Consider the following 15,020-nt stretch of genomic DNA (forward strand, 5'->3'; position numbering starts at 1 on the left):
ATGGTTCTGCTGTTGCCATTTACAACTCCTCTTTTGTTTCTTGTCCTATTACCACCCACTTTTGCCTTGCACCATCATCCCTTTTGTCATTTAATCACTCCTGCCTTCCAGCCTATCACAGACCTTCCCTTTTGTTCTTCCCTCCCCTTTCCTTGCCTCTGTACTTGCTTAAAACCTGTTACATCTCAGATTCCAGTTCTGATGAAAGGTCATAGACCTGAAATGTTAACTCTGTTTCTTTCTCCACAGATGCTGCCTGACCTGCTGAGTATTTCCAACATTTTCTGTGTTTATCCCAGATGTAATATACCTAGACTATGCAAATCTTACTTCATTCATGGATATTAGATTTCCTGTCAAAAGTAATAGGGAAATTCCATAGAATTTATCCAGTCCAAGGACCTCTGAGATTAGCCATCAATCATACATTACATCAAAGTAAAATACTGTGGATTCTGGAAATCTGAAATAAAAACAGAACATGCCGGAAATACTCAGCAGGTCAGCCAGCATCTGTGGAGAAAGAAAAAAAGTTACCATTTCAAGTTGATGACCTTTCATCAGAACTCGAAAATAGTAGCAATGCAACAGGTTTTAAGCAAGTGCAAAGGCAGAAAAGGGGTGGGGGGGCGGGGAGGAAAGAACAAAAGGGAAGGTCTGTGATAAGGTGGAAGGCAGGAGAGATTAAATGACAAAAGGGATGATGGTGCATGGCAAAATCATCCATTAATGGTTAGAATTATTGCATTGAATACAAATGAGCATGATCCTCACTTAACGACTGAGTTCTGAGTACCTGCTAATGAATGACAAAGTACAAAGCCATTTGCACCTAGAACAAAGCCCAGATCAATAAATATGGTCTGGTCCTGTAAATAATTTGTCTCCCTTCCTTCATTTTGACATTTGTTAAGGGTAGACCGTTTTCACTTTAACTCTCGCTCTATCAAAACTATGAATTAAATACAAGTTTCACACTGTCAGTGTGTGAATCAGCATCTGAAAAAACTTTTAACAGATATGAAAGAATATTAATTGTAAGCATGCTGGCCCTACCTAGAGAATGGTAATGACTTACATTAGACCAAATCCTCTTTGGCGGCTGAAAAACTGGGATGAAATTTGATTTGTATAAGGTTCGCAAATAATTAAAACCCTGAGATTAGTTTAAAGAGACGGGAATCCTAAAGCACTTGAAGGTCTTCCATGCTGGTATAATTGACGTTGTATCCTATCAAATAACCATGATTGCAGATATCAACCATCATGCATAAGAGACTGGCAACAGAGTACAAAATGCACAACTTGTGATGTCCATTCAATAGACTATTCTGTTCTGAGCCCAGCCTGAAATCCATAAATATTCAGATGGTTCTGGATCTGCACTTCACTGGCTCAATCAAAAATATCAGGTGGATAGTAAAGTGTAAACTTGCCCATAAACAAAATAGACCATGTGTCAAACAATGTTATTTTGCAATATTGTGTGAAGCTGGACACACTTTCTGTAGTTTGTGTTTGATTCTTACAGTTGAGGAATATTTTGCCTCCTGCTCATCTTGGTCAACATTAGTGTGTATTCTTTCTTAGTCTTGTGAACTGTACTTCAAATCATTAGGAACCGCAGTTAGATTTAGGAAGTCACTTTTCTTTCAACAGTGAGATTTAAACTTTTTTACAACTTGTTGCTGGTTATTTTGAACACCAAAGTCATAAGAACATAAGAATTAGGAGTAGGAGTAGGCTATATGGTCCCTCGAGCCTGCTCCGACATTCAATAAGAACATGGCTAATCTTTGACCTCAACACCAATTTCCCGCCCGAACCCCATATCCTTTAATTCCTCTGGAGTCCAAAAATCTATCTATCTCAGCCTTGAATATACTCAAAGACTCGGCATTCACAGCCCTCTGGGGCAGAGAATTCCAAAGATTCACAACCCTCTGAATGAAGAAATTCCTCTTCATCTCAATTTTAAATGGCTTACCCCTTACCCTGAGACTATGCCCCCTAGTTCTAGACTCTCCAGTGTAGGGGGTGGCGTGTGGTGGTGTTTGGCGCATACGTACGCCCAGTCAGTTATGCCTCTGACTGTTTTGTGAGCGGTTCAAATCACTCCCACGCCCCTGGGTTCTAGACACCGGACTTAGGTACAAGGCGGCGGTGCAGAGAAGACTCGAGTAGACAGGTGGTTGGATGTAAACAAAACCAAGATTTTATTGAAGAGGAAAACTTGATACAATCTTATGGAAAAATTACTAGTGTACACTTCTACAGGCAAAAAATACAAAAGAAGAATAATAAACTATACTTATACAGAGAATGGGGAACACACGGCACATCGAGGGAAAACAACTATCTTAACAATCCCCTTAACCTTATCCTTATCCCACCCCTTATACCTAACTAGATTAAGCTATGAGGGGTCAGAACTTCATGTTCACCAATCAAAAGGGTTTGTTAGACTCAAAACAGCGGTTGAGTTTGGGGTTCACTCTTGGTGCTCTCTGGAGCCTGCCGTCGTCACGTGGTCTCCGGGCGCTGCAAGGGCGTTGTCTATGTTTGCATACCCCAAAGTTAAAGTCTCTGTTTGTGTACTTTACCTTGCAGGGATGATTCTTCGTCGATAGCCGCCAGTTTGAGTTGGTGTGCAGATAATTCGAAGCCTCCCCTCAGTTCGTCTCCTCAGTTGGTCTTCTTCAGCCGGTCTTCCTCAGGTGGCCTTCCCTCCGGTGGTCTTCCCTCCTCCCCTCGTTGCGTCCCGCCTCGCCTGGCCTGAATTGTCCGTGTCCACCCGACCCGGTGCCGGGGCCATTCCAGATGGAGTGGGAAAAGGGCACGGGCAAAGGCCAGGGGGTAAGCGCGGGACGGGGAGAGAGCGGCAGCCACGAGGGCGAGGAGCCGAAGAGCAGCACCAAGCACACCAACCAACGAACACACCTGACGATCTACCTCTCAATGCTACCCGGGGCCTTCAATTATACCTTCGTCGAAAACCCTTACCTGCGCGCCAAATCAGGTTAGTTCTTTGTTTTATTTTTGGCGGGCTAGTTTAAATAATGGTAGCAATCCATGCTAACTGTTTTTAGATGGCCGGTAATCACATCTACCGGCCCGATAATTGACTTGTATTGTCATGAAAGTTCCTTGATGGGCTTGTCCAGCCTCGATGGCTGTGTTAATCTGTTTCCGATTATATATGTAGACTGTTTGATGGCCTTAACTATAGGCCTAAACTGAATTTAGATTTTGTCTGCAATTCGGTCTAATGCATAATTCAGAGTCCTGTCTGGTTTCAAAATACAAAGTTTCTCTTCGCAGACACTGCAGCTTTGGTTTCGATTTCTCCAAGCTGCCTGCGTTGCAGAATCCATTTTAAAATCCCACAGGCTTTCTGCCACGAGGCACAGACGCCATCTTGGGTACCCTTTTTGATTTAAAATGTCCACGCAGGGTCCCGTTTATTAATAACAGCCTTCGGGGAAATGCAGACATTTTGCGAATCTTACACCAGCCAGGGGAAACAACCTCTCAGCGTCTACCCTGTCAATCCCACTCAGAATCTTATATGTTTCAATGAGATCACCTCTCATTCTTCTAAACTCCAGAGCGTACAGGCCCAATCTACTCAATCGCTACTCATAGGGCAACCCTCTCATCTCAGGGGTCAATCTAGTGAACCTTCGTTGCACTGCCTCTAAGCCATGTATGTCCTTCCTCAGATAAGGTGACCAAAACTGTGCACAGTACTCCAGATAGGGTCTCACCAAAGCCCTGTACAATTGTAGTAAGACTTCTTTACTCTTGTACTCCAACCCCCTTGCAATAAAGGACAACATGCCATTTGCCTTCCTAATTGATTGCTGTACCTGCATGCTATCTTTCTACGTTTCCTGTACAAGGGCACCTAAATCTCTTTGAACACCAATATTTAATAGTTTCTGATCATTTAAAAAATATTCTGTTTTTCTATTCTTCCTACCAAAGTGAATAACCTCACATTATACTCTATCTGCCACCTTACTGCCAACTCACTTTGTCAGGTTTGTCTATATCCCTTGGCAGGCTCTGTGTCCTCCTCAGAGCTTACCTCCCACCTAGCTTTGTATCATCAGCAAATTTGGATACAATGCACTTGGTCCCATCATCTAAGTAATTCATATAGATTGTAAATAGCTAACGCCCAAGCACTGATCCTTGCGGTACCCCACTTGTTACAGCCTGCCAACTGGAAAATGACCCATTTATCCCTACTCTCTGTTTTCTATCCATTAACCAATCCTCTATCCATGCAACTATATTACCCCCAACCCCATGAGCCCTTATCTTAGGTGGCAACCTTTTATGTCAAATAGAAACATAGAAGGTAGGAGCAGGAGTAGGCCATTCGGCCCCTCGAGCCTGCTCCGCCATTCAATGCGATCATGACTGATCATCCAAATTCAGTACCCGGTCCCTGCTTTCTCCCCATACCCCTTGATCTCTTTAGCCTTAAGAAATATATCCAACTCCTTCTTGAATATGTTTAATGAACTGGCCTCCACTGCCTTCTGTGGTAGAGAGTTCCACAGGTTCACCACTCTCTGGGTGAAGAAATTCCTCCTAATTTCTGTCTTAAATGGCCTACTCTTTATCCTTAGACTGTGTCCCCTGGTTCTGGACTCCCCGACCATCGGGAACATCCTTCCTGCATTTAGTCTGTCCAGTCCTGTCAGAATTTTATAAGTTTCAATGAGATCACCTCTCATTCTTCTAAACTCCAGCGAGTACAAGTCCAATCGACCCAATCTCTCCTCATACGTCATTCCTGCCATCCCAGGTATCAGCCTGGTGAATCTTCGCTGAACTCCTTCTATGGCAAGAACATCTTGGGTTGGGTTGACGTGCGCTCCTTGCGCTGCCTGCGCTTGGCTTCTGCTTGCTCCTGGCGAAGAGACTCGAGGTGTTCGGAGCCTTCCTGGATGCTTCTCCTCCACTTTGTGCGGTCTTGGGCCAGGGATTCCCAGGTGTTGGTGGGGATGTTACACTTTTTCAAGGAGGCTTTGAGGGTGTCCTTGAAACGTTTCCTCTGCCCACCTGGGGCTCTCTTGCCGTGCCGGAGCTCCGTCTCGTATCGGGCATACGGACAATGTGACCCGTCCATCGGAGCTGATTGAGCGTGGTCAGAGCTTCGATGCTGGGGATGTTGGCCTGAGCAAGAACACTGACATTGGATTTGCAGGATCTTGCGGAGGCAGCGTTGGTGGTACCTCTCCAGTGCTCTGAGGTGCCTGCTGTACATGGTCCATGTCTCTGAGGCATACAGCAGGGCAGGTATCACTGCTGCCCTGTAGACCATGAGCTTAGTGCCGGGTTTGAGGTCCTGGTCTTCAAACACTCTCTTCCTCAGGCGACCGAAGGCTGCACTGGCACACTGAAGGCGGTGTTGGACTTCATCGTCGACGTCTGCCCTTGTTGACAGTAGGCCTCCGAGGTATGGAAAGTGGTCCACGTTGTCTAAGGCCTTGTCGTGGATTTTGATAATCGGGTGGCAGCACTGTGTGGCAGGGGCAGGTTGGTAGAGGACCTTTGTCTTACGGATGTTTAGTGTAAGGCCTATGCTCTCGTATGCTTCGGTGAAGGTGTTTACGATGGTTTGGAGTTCGACCTCTGAGTGAGCGCAGACGCAAGCATCGTCTGCATACTGTAATTCGACGACAAAGGATGGGATGACCTTGGATCTGGACTGGAGGCGACGGAGGTTGAACACTTTCCCGTCTGTTCTGTAAATTAGCTCCACTCCAGTGGGGAGCTTACTGAGGGTGAGATGGAGCATTGCAGCAAGGAAGATTGAGAAGAGCGTTGGTGCGATGACACAGCCTTGCTTGACCCCGGTTTGTACGTGAATTGGGTCTGTGGTGGAACCGTTGGTCAGGATCACGGCTTGCATGTCGTCGTGAAGCAGGCGGAGGATAGTGACAAACTTTTGAGGGCAGCCGAATTTGAGGAGGACACTCCATAATCCCTCACGGTTGACAGTGTCGAAGGCCTTTGTGAGATCAAAGAAGGCCATGTATAGTGGTTGGTGCTGTTCCCTGCATTTCTCTTGTAGTTGACGTGTGGTGAAGATCATGTCCATTGTGCCCCTTAGTGGGCAGAATCTGCATTGCGACTCTGGGAGGAGCTCTTCGGCCACTGGGAAAAGGCGTTTGAGGAGGATTCTTGCGATGACTTTCCCTGTGGCAGATAGCAGGGAAACTCCTCTGTAATTACCGCAATCGGACTTGTCACCTTTCTTGAAGATGCTCACAATTACGGCTTCTGAGATCCCCTGGCATGCTCTCCTCCTTCCAGATAAGAGAAATGAGTAGGCGATTTGGGTAATGCTTATCATTACCCAAATCGCCACACTGCTGCATTGCCTTGACTTTTCCCCTTACCTGACCCCTCCCTCCTTTTTAGTTTAAAGCCTAACTGCTCTACCCGCAGAAAAAGTAGATGAAATGGGAAGGTTTTGCCACCATTCAGAATAAAGGACTACTATGTTCATGAAAATGAGATTAAACCAACGCACAGTGTAATAATGTTAATCACATTGGAACTTCTAGTTGTGTTAGTTGTACAATATGTCACTAGGATAAAAGCACTGCTGGCATTTTCATCCTAAAGCAAGAGCCTTTGAAAACGAGTTTCTCATTGAAAAGTTGCAATGAGTAAATTCATATGCTTGTAAGTAATATCTTTTTTTGAAACGTTATGAATTATATGCTGAAGCTGAGCAGTATTTTCCACATGATGAGTAATTTGGAGCAAATACAGCCACCGGCTGCAACGGGCCGCGCCTGCGCAGTGAGGCTAACAAGATGGCCGCCGCGCTCTCGGGGATGTTCCCGCACCCGCCGCAGAATCCGCCGCCGCCCCCGCCTCCGCCTCCCGGGGCCGGGCCTGGAGCCGGGCCCCCCGCAGCCGCCGGGCCCAGCCTCGGCCCCACCGCAGCCCCGCCTCGGCCTCCCAGCACCCTGGTGGACGAGCTCGAGGCTTCATTTGAGGTAATGGCAGCGACCGACTGAAGAGGAGGGAGCAGAGGAGAGAGGGGGCGGAAGGGGCAAGTATGGGGGAAGGGGAGTGGGGGGGCAAGTATGGGGGAAGGGGAGTGGGGGGGCAAGTATGGGGGAAGGGGAGTGGGGGGGCAAGTATGGGGGAAGGGGAGTGGGGGGGCAAGTATGGGGGAAGGGGAGTGGGGGGGCAAGTATGGGGGAAGGGGAGTGGGGGGGCAAGTATGGGGGAAGGGGAGTGGGGGGGCAAGTATGGGGGAAGGGGAGTGGGGGGGCAAGTATGGGGGAAGGGGAGTGGGGGGGCAAGTATGGGGGAAGGGGAGTGGGGGGGCAAGTATGGGGGAAGGGGAGTGGGGGGGCAAGTATGGGGGAAGGGGAGTGGGGGGGCAAGTATGGGGGAAGGGGAGTGGGGGGGCAAGTATGGGGGAAGGGGAGTGGGGGGGCAAGTATGGGGGAAGGGGAGTGGGGGGGCAAGTATGGGGGAAGGGGAGTGGGGGGGCAAGTATGGGGGAAGGGGAGTGGGGGGGCAAGTATGGGGGAAGGGGAGTGGGGGGGCAAGTATGGGGGAAGGGGAGTGGGGGGGCAAGTATGGGGGAAGGGGAGTGGGGGGGCAAGTATGGGGGAAGGGGAGTGGGGGGGCAAGTATGGGGGAAGGGGAGTGGGGGGGCAGGAGGAGAGGAGAGGGGCGAGAGGAGAGGGGGGCGCGGCGAGAGGAGGGGGGCGCGAGAGGAGGGGGGCGCGGGCGAGAGGAGGGGGCGCGGGGGCGAGAGGAGGGGGGCGCGGGGGGGGCGCGGGCGAGAGGAGGGGGGCGCGGGGGGGCGCGGGCGAGAGGAGGGGGGCGCGATGGGGGCGCGGGCGAGAGGAGGGGGGCGCGGGGGGGGGGCGAGAGGAGGGGGGCGCGGGGGGGGGGGCGAAAGGAGGGGGGCGCGGGGGGGGGGCGAGAGGAGGGGGGCGCGGGGGGGGGGGGCGAGAGGAGGGGGGCGCGGGGGGGGGGCGAGAGGAGGGGGGCGCGGGGGGTGGGCGAGAGGAGGGGGCGCGGGGGGGGGCGAGAGGAGGGGGGCGCGGGCGAGAGGAGGGGGGCGAGAGGAGGGGGGGCGCGGGGGCGAGAGGAGGGGGGGCGCGGGGGCGAGAGGAGGGGGGCGCGGGGGGCGAGAGGAGGGGGGCGCCGGGGGGAGGGGGCGCGAGAGGAGGGGGGCGCGGGGGGGGCGAGAGGAGGGGGCGCGGGGGGGGGCGAGAGGAGGGGGGCGGGGCGAGAGGAGGGGGGCGCGGGCGAGAGGAGGGGGGCGCGGGGGGGGCGAGAGGAGGGGGCGCGGGGGGGGCGAGAGGAGGGGGGCGCGGGCGAGAGGAGGGGGGCGAGAGGAGGGGGGGCGCGGGGGCGAGAGGAGGGGGGCGCGGGGGGCGAGAGGAGGGGGGCGCGGGGGGGGGGGCGCGAGGGGAGGGGGGCGCGGGGGGAGGGGGCGCGAGAGGAGGGGGGCGCGGGGGGGGCGAGAGGAGGGGGGCGCGGGGGGGGCAGGAGGAGAGGGGCGGGGGAGGGACAGGAGAGGGGCGCGGGGGGGGGGCAGGAGGAGAGGGGCGAGAGGAGGGGGGCGCGGGGGGGGCAGGAGGAGAGGGGCGGGGGAGGGACAGGAGGAGAGGGGCGCGGGGGGGCAGGAGGAGAGGAGCGCGGGGGGGGCAGGAGGAGAGGGGCGCGGGGGGGGCAGGAGGAGAGGGGCGCGGGGGGGGCAGGAGGAGAGGGGCGCGGGGGGGGTGGCAGGAGGAGAGGGGCGCGGGGGGGGGCGGCAGGAGGAGAGGGGCGCGGGGGGGTGCGGCAGGAGGAGAGGGGCGCGGGGGGGGTGCAGGAGGAGAGGGGCGCGGGGGGGCAGGAGGAGAGGGGCGCGGGGGGGGGGGCAGGAGGAGAGGGGCGCCGGGGGAGAGGGGCGCGGGGGGGGCAGGAGGAGAGGGGCGCGGGGCAGGAGGAGAGGGGCGCGGGGGGGGCAGGAGGAGAGGGGCGCGGGGGGGGGCAGGAGGAGAGGGGCGCGGGGGGGGCAGGAGGAGAGGGGCGCGGGGGGGGTGGGGCAGGAGGAGAGGGGCGCGGGGGGGCAGGAGGAGAGGGGCGCGGGGGGGGCAGGAGGAGGGGGGGGGCAGGAGGAGAGGGGTGCGGGGGGGGCAGGAGGAGAGGGGTGCGGGGGGGAGGCAGGAGGAGAGGGGCGCGGGGGGGGCAGGAGGAGAGGGGCGCGGGGGGGGCAGGAGGAGAGGGGCGCGGGGGGGGGCAGGAGGAGAGGGGTGCGGGGGGGGTGCAGGAGGAGAGGGGCGCGGGGCGGGGCGGGGCAGGAGGAGAGGGGCGCGGGGGGGGCGGGGCAGGAGGAGAGGGGCGCGGGGGGGGCGGGGCAGGAGGAGAGGGGCGCGGGGGGGGCAGGAGGAGAGGGGCGCGGGGGGGCAGGAGGAGAGGGGCGCGGGGGGGGCAGGAGGAGAGGGGCGCGGGGTGGGCAGGAGGAGAGGGGCGCGGGGGGGGCAGGAGGAGAGGGGCGCGGGGGGGGCAGGAGGAGAGGGGCGCGGGGTGGGCAGGAGGAGAGGGGCGCGGGGGGGCAGGAGGAGAGGGGCGCGGGGGGGGGCGGCAGGAGGAGAGGGGCGCGGGGGGGGGCAGGAGGAGAGGGGCGCGGGGGGGGGCAAGGAGGAGAGGGGCGCGGGGGCGGGGCAGGAGGAGAGGGGCGCGGGGGGGGCAGGAGGAGAGGGGCGGGGGGGGGGGCAGGAGGAGAGGGGCGCGGGGGGGGCAGGAGGAGAGGGGCGCGGGGGGGGCAGGAGGAGAGGGGCGCGGGGCAGGAGGAGAGGGGCGCGGGGGGGGCAGGGGGAGAGCGGGGGGGCGAAAGGGGAGTCGGGCGGGGGGGCGAAAGGGGAGTCGGGCGGGGGGCGAAAGGGGAGTCGGGCGGGGGGCGAAAGGGGAGGCGGGCGGGGGGTGAAAGGGGAGGCGGGAGGCGGGCGGGGGGCGAAAGGGGAGTCGGGCGGGGGGCGAAAGGGGAGCGGGCGGGCGAAAGGGGAGCGGGGGTCGAAAGGGGAGCGGGGGGGGCGGGGGGCGAGGGGGGGTGAAAGGGGAGGGGGGTGCGAAAGGGGGGGGCGGCAGGGCGAAAGGGGAGCGGCAGGGCGAAAGGGGAGCGCGGGGGGCAGGGTGAAGGGGAGGAGAGGGGCAGGTTGGTGGGGTCAGGGCGTTCAGCGGTTCGGGTGAGTTAGTGGGGAAGGGGCTGGGTGGTGGAAGTGGGGAGGGTCGTAGAAAAATAGGAGTAGGCCCTTCGACCCTACTCCGCCATTCAATATGATCATGGCTGATCCTCTATCTCGATATCATATTCCTGCTCTGTCCCCATACCCGTTGATGCCTTTTGTGTCTAGAAATCTATCTACTTAAATATATTCAGTGACTTGGCCTCCACAGCCTTCTGTGGTAGGGAATTCCACAGGTTCACCACCCTCTGAGTGAAGACATTTCTCCTCATCTCAGTCCTAAATGTCATACCCCATGTCCTGAGATTGTGACCCCTCGTTCTAGACCTCCCAGCCAGGGCAAACATCCTCCTTGCATCCAGTCTGTCTAGCCCTGTCAATTTTATACGTTTCAGTGAGATCCCCTCACATTCTTCTAAACTCCAGTGAATACAGGCATAGTCGACCCAATCTCTCCTCATAGGACAGTCCTGCCATCCCAGAAATCAGTTTGGTGAACCTTCACTGCACTCCCTCTATGGCAAGTATACCCTTTCTTGGGTAAGGAGACCAAAATTGCACACAGTACTCCAGGTGTGGTCTCACCAAGGCCCTGTACAACTGTAGTAAGACATCCTTGCTCCTGTACTCAAATCCTTTTGCAATGAAGGCCAACATACTATTTCCCATCCTGACTGCTTGCTGCACATGCATGTTTGCTTTCAGTGACTGGTGTACAAAGACACCCAGGTCCCTCTGTACATCAACATTTCCCAATCAATCACTATTTAAATAATACTCAACCTTTCTGTTTTTCCAACCGAAGTAGATAACTTCCCATTTATCCACGTTATATTGCATCTGCCATATATTTGCCCACTCACTCAACTTGTCTAAATCGCCTTGAAGCCTCCTCCTCACAACTCACAATCCCACGTAGTTTGTGTCGTCAGCGAACTTGGAAATAGTACATTTTACCCTCATCCAAATCATTGACATATATTGTGAATAGCTGGGGCCCAAGCACTGATCCCTGTGGTTCCCCACTAGTCACCGGCTGCCACCCCGAAAAAGACCCATTTATTCCTACTCTGTTTCCTATCTGTTAACCAATTTTCAATCCATGCCAGTATATTACCCCCAATCCCATGTGCTTTAATTTTGCACACTAACCTCTTATGTTGGACTTTATTAAAGGCCTTCTGAAATTCCAAATACAACAAATCCACTGGTTCTCCTTTATGTATTCTACCAGTTACATCCTCAAAAAACTCCAGTAGGTTTGTCAAACTCAATTTCCCTTTTATAAATCCATGTTGACTTTGCCTAATCCCGTTGATATTTTCTAAGTGTCAACTGTTCCATAATCTATAGAATTTTGGAGGATGACAACCAATGCATCCACTATTTCCATGGCTACCTCTTTTAGTACTCTGGGATGCGGATTATCAGGCCCTGGGGATTTATTGGCTTTCAGTCCCATTAATTTCTCCAGCACTTTTTTTTTTACTAATACCAGTTTCGTTTAATTCCTCCTTCTCACTAGACCTTTGGTTCCCTAGCATTTCTGGGAAGTTATTTGTGTCCTCTTCCGTGAAGACAGAACCAAAGTATTTGCTTAATTGCACCGCCATTTCCTTGTTCCCCATTATTATTTCTCCTGTTTCTGACTGTAAGGGACCTACATTTGTCTTCACTAATCTTTTTCTTTTTACATACTTGTAGAAGTTTTTACAATCAGCTTTTATGTTCGTTGCAAGTTTACTCTCACTCTATTTTTCCCCTTTTAATCAATCTCTTGGTCCTTTTTTGCTGAACTCTAAACCGCTCCCAATCCTCAGTATCGGATTGGACTTCTTCACTTTCCACTTTAATGAAGAATTCTATCATGTTATGGTCACTCTTCCCTAAAGGACCACGCACAAGAAGATTATTAATTAACCCCTTCTCATTGCATAATACCCAATCTAGGATAGCCTGTTCCCTAGTCTGCTCCTCAACATACTGGTTTAAAAAACCATCTCGTACAAACTCCAGGAATTCACCCTCCACAGTATTATTGTTAATTTGGTTTGGCCAGTCTATATGTAGATTAAAGTCACCCATGATTACTGTAGTACCCTTGCTACATGCATCTCTAATTTCCGGTTTGATGCCATCCCCTACATTACCAGTACTGTTTGGAGGCCTATTGACAACTCCCACCAATGTTTTCTGCCCCTTGGTGCTTCTTAGCTCCACCCAGACTGGTTCGACATCTTTATTTTCTGAGCCAATATCCTTTCTCACTATTGCTCTGATTTCATCCTTTACTAACAGCGCCACCCCACCTCCTTTTCCTTTTTGCCTGTCCTTCCTAAATATCGAATATCCTTGGATATTCAGCTCCCAGCCTTGGCCACCCTGCAGCCATGTCTCTATCTATTTGCACTGTTAATACGTTTACCTTATTCCGAATGCTTCGTGCATTCAGATACAGTGCCTTTAGATTTGTCTTTTTAACATTTTTAGACATCTTATCATTTTTTGTACTATGGCCCTATTTGTCTTACCATTTTTTCTTACCCAGACCCTATTTGTTAGTGCACTCTTTTGTTTGTATGCTCTGTCCCTTCCTGACACAATTTTCCTGCACTGCTTCCTTGTTTTTTCTCTTTAGCATTCTAGATTTCTCCCCAATGGGACCTTCCCCCCCCCCCCCAAAACCCTTATTTAGTTTAAAGCCCTATCTACCTCCCTAGTTATTCAATTCGCTGGAACTCTGGTCCCAGCATGGTTCAGATGTAATCTGTCCCAACGGAACAGCTTTCTTTCCCCAGTACTGGTGCCAGTGCCCCACTAATCGAAACCCACTTCTCCCACACCAATCTTTGAGCCACGCATTCATCTCCCTAATCCTGTTGACCCTATGCCAATTTGCTTGTGGCTCTGGTAATAATCCAGAGATTATGACCTTTGTGGTTCTGCTTTTTAATATAGTCCCTAGCTGCTCAAACTCTCAGCAGAACCTCTTTCCTTGTCCTACCTATGTCGTTGGTACATACGTGGACCATGACAACTGGCTCCTCCCCCTCCCGCTCCAAGTTCTTCTGCAGCCTGGAGGAGATGTCCATTACCCTGGCACCGGGTAGACAACATAGCCTTCGGGACTCACGCTCCTGGCTACAGAGAACAGTGTCTATTCCCCTCATTATACTGTCGCCTAATACAACCAATTTCCTTTTTACAGCCCCCACTTGAACGGCTTCCTGTACCACGGTGCCGTGGTCAGTTTGCTCGTCCTCCCCACAGTCCCCGCACTTGTCCACAAGGGTTGCAAGAACTTCGAATCTATCGGACAAGTGTAGGGACTGAGGCTCCTGCAATACTACCTCCTGGATCCCTGTACCTGCCTCACTCGCAGTCACACCCTCCTGTCCCTGACCACGTGTCAATTCAAGTATTTAATCTAAGGGGTGTGGCTGCCTCCTGGAGCAAAAGGTCCAGGTAACGTTCTCCCTTCCTGGTGTCTCGCAATGTCTGCAGCTCGGACTCCAGCTCCTCAACTCGGAGCCGAAGTTCCTCGAGCCGCCGACACTTACCACAGATGTAGTCACCTTGGACAAAAATGTCCACAAGCTCCCACATATTGCAGCAACAACACATCTCCTGTTACATCGAAACATAGAAGATAGGAGCAGGAGTAGGCCATTCAGCCCTTCGAGCCTGCTCCGCCATTCAATATGATCATGGCTGATCATCCAAACCCTAGCACCCGGTCCCTACACCGACAGCCATCCCACCCAAGCCCTATCCCCGTAACCCCACGTATTTAATCCCCCCTAACACTAAGGGCCAATTTTTTTTATCATGGCCAATCAACCTAACCCGCACATCTTTGGACTGTGGGAGGAAACCGGAGCACCCGGAGGAAACCCACGCAAACACGGGGAGAATGTGCAAACTCCACACAGACAGTCACCCGAGGCTGGATTTGAACCCGGGTCCCTGGCGCTGTGAGGCAACAGTGCTAACCACTATGCCACCGTGCTGTTATCCCATTATTTAATTAATTTAATTAATTAGTTTAGTGTTTATCAAATTACTGTATTTACCTTGTTTAGTTTATTAAATTAAGTTTAGTTTTTAAAATTTAGTTATACGTTAGGGTCAGGGGGGTGGGCAGTGCTGGGGTCAGGGCTGAGGTTGGGAGAACTAATATGGCACTCGAGAGGAATGATGTAGTTGAGGGGCCAAGTACAGAGACTACTTAGTTTAAAGGGCAAAGGTGGAGGATTTCCAGAATTCCTGGAATTTCTCAATCATTATTTTACCAGCCCAATGAGAAAGGAAGCAGTGCTGGATTTAGTTCTGGGAAATGAAGCGGGGCAAGTAGAGCATGTTTCAGTGGGAGAGAATCTGGGGAACCATGATCATAATATCATCAGGTTTAGAATAGTTGTAGAAAAGAACATGGTACAATCAAGTGTAAAAATACTTAAATGGAGGAGGGCTAATTTCAGTGAGTTGAAAAGGGATCTGACCCAGATGGATTGGAATCAAAAATTGGTTGGTAAAATAGTAATTGAGCAATGGAAGCCCTTCAAAGTGGAGATGGTTTGGATACAAGGAAAATCATGTTTGACTAACTTGATCGAGTTCTTTGATGAAGTAACGGAGAGGGTTGATGAGGGTAGTGTGGTTGATGTTGTGTATATGGACTTTCAAAAGGAGTTTGACAAAGTACCACATAATAGACTAGTACGCAAAATTAAAACCCATGGGATTAAAGGGACAGTGCAGCATTGATACAAAATTGGCTAAGGGACAGAA

The 15,020-nt window shown here is 52.8% G+C and overlaps 1 protein-coding gene across 1 annotated transcript in view; it reads left to right on the forward strand.

Moving 5' to 3' along the window:
- The first annotated feature begins 6,812 nt into the window (after positions 1–6,812).
- med28 (mediator complex subunit 28) overlaps positions 6,813–15,020 on the forward strand; it is a 40,475-nt gene continuing 32,267 nt past the window's right edge. The window contains exon 1 of the mRNA XM_085966738.1: positions 6,813–7,028. Coding sequence (XP_085822864.1) covers positions 6,843–7,028 — 186 coding nt within the window. The 5' untranslated portion in view covers positions 6,813–6,842. The remainder of the gene's footprint in view (positions 7,029–15,020) is intronic.

This window comes from Somniosus microcephalus, chromosome 2 (assembly GCF_052327205.1).
Source record: "Somniosus microcephalus isolate GS21.2 chromosome 2, FLI_Smic_1.0, whole genome shotgun sequence".
In the NCBI taxonomy this organism is placed as follows: Eukaryota; Metazoa; Chordata; class Chondrichthyes; order Squaliformes; family Somniosidae; genus Somniosus; species Somniosus microcephalus.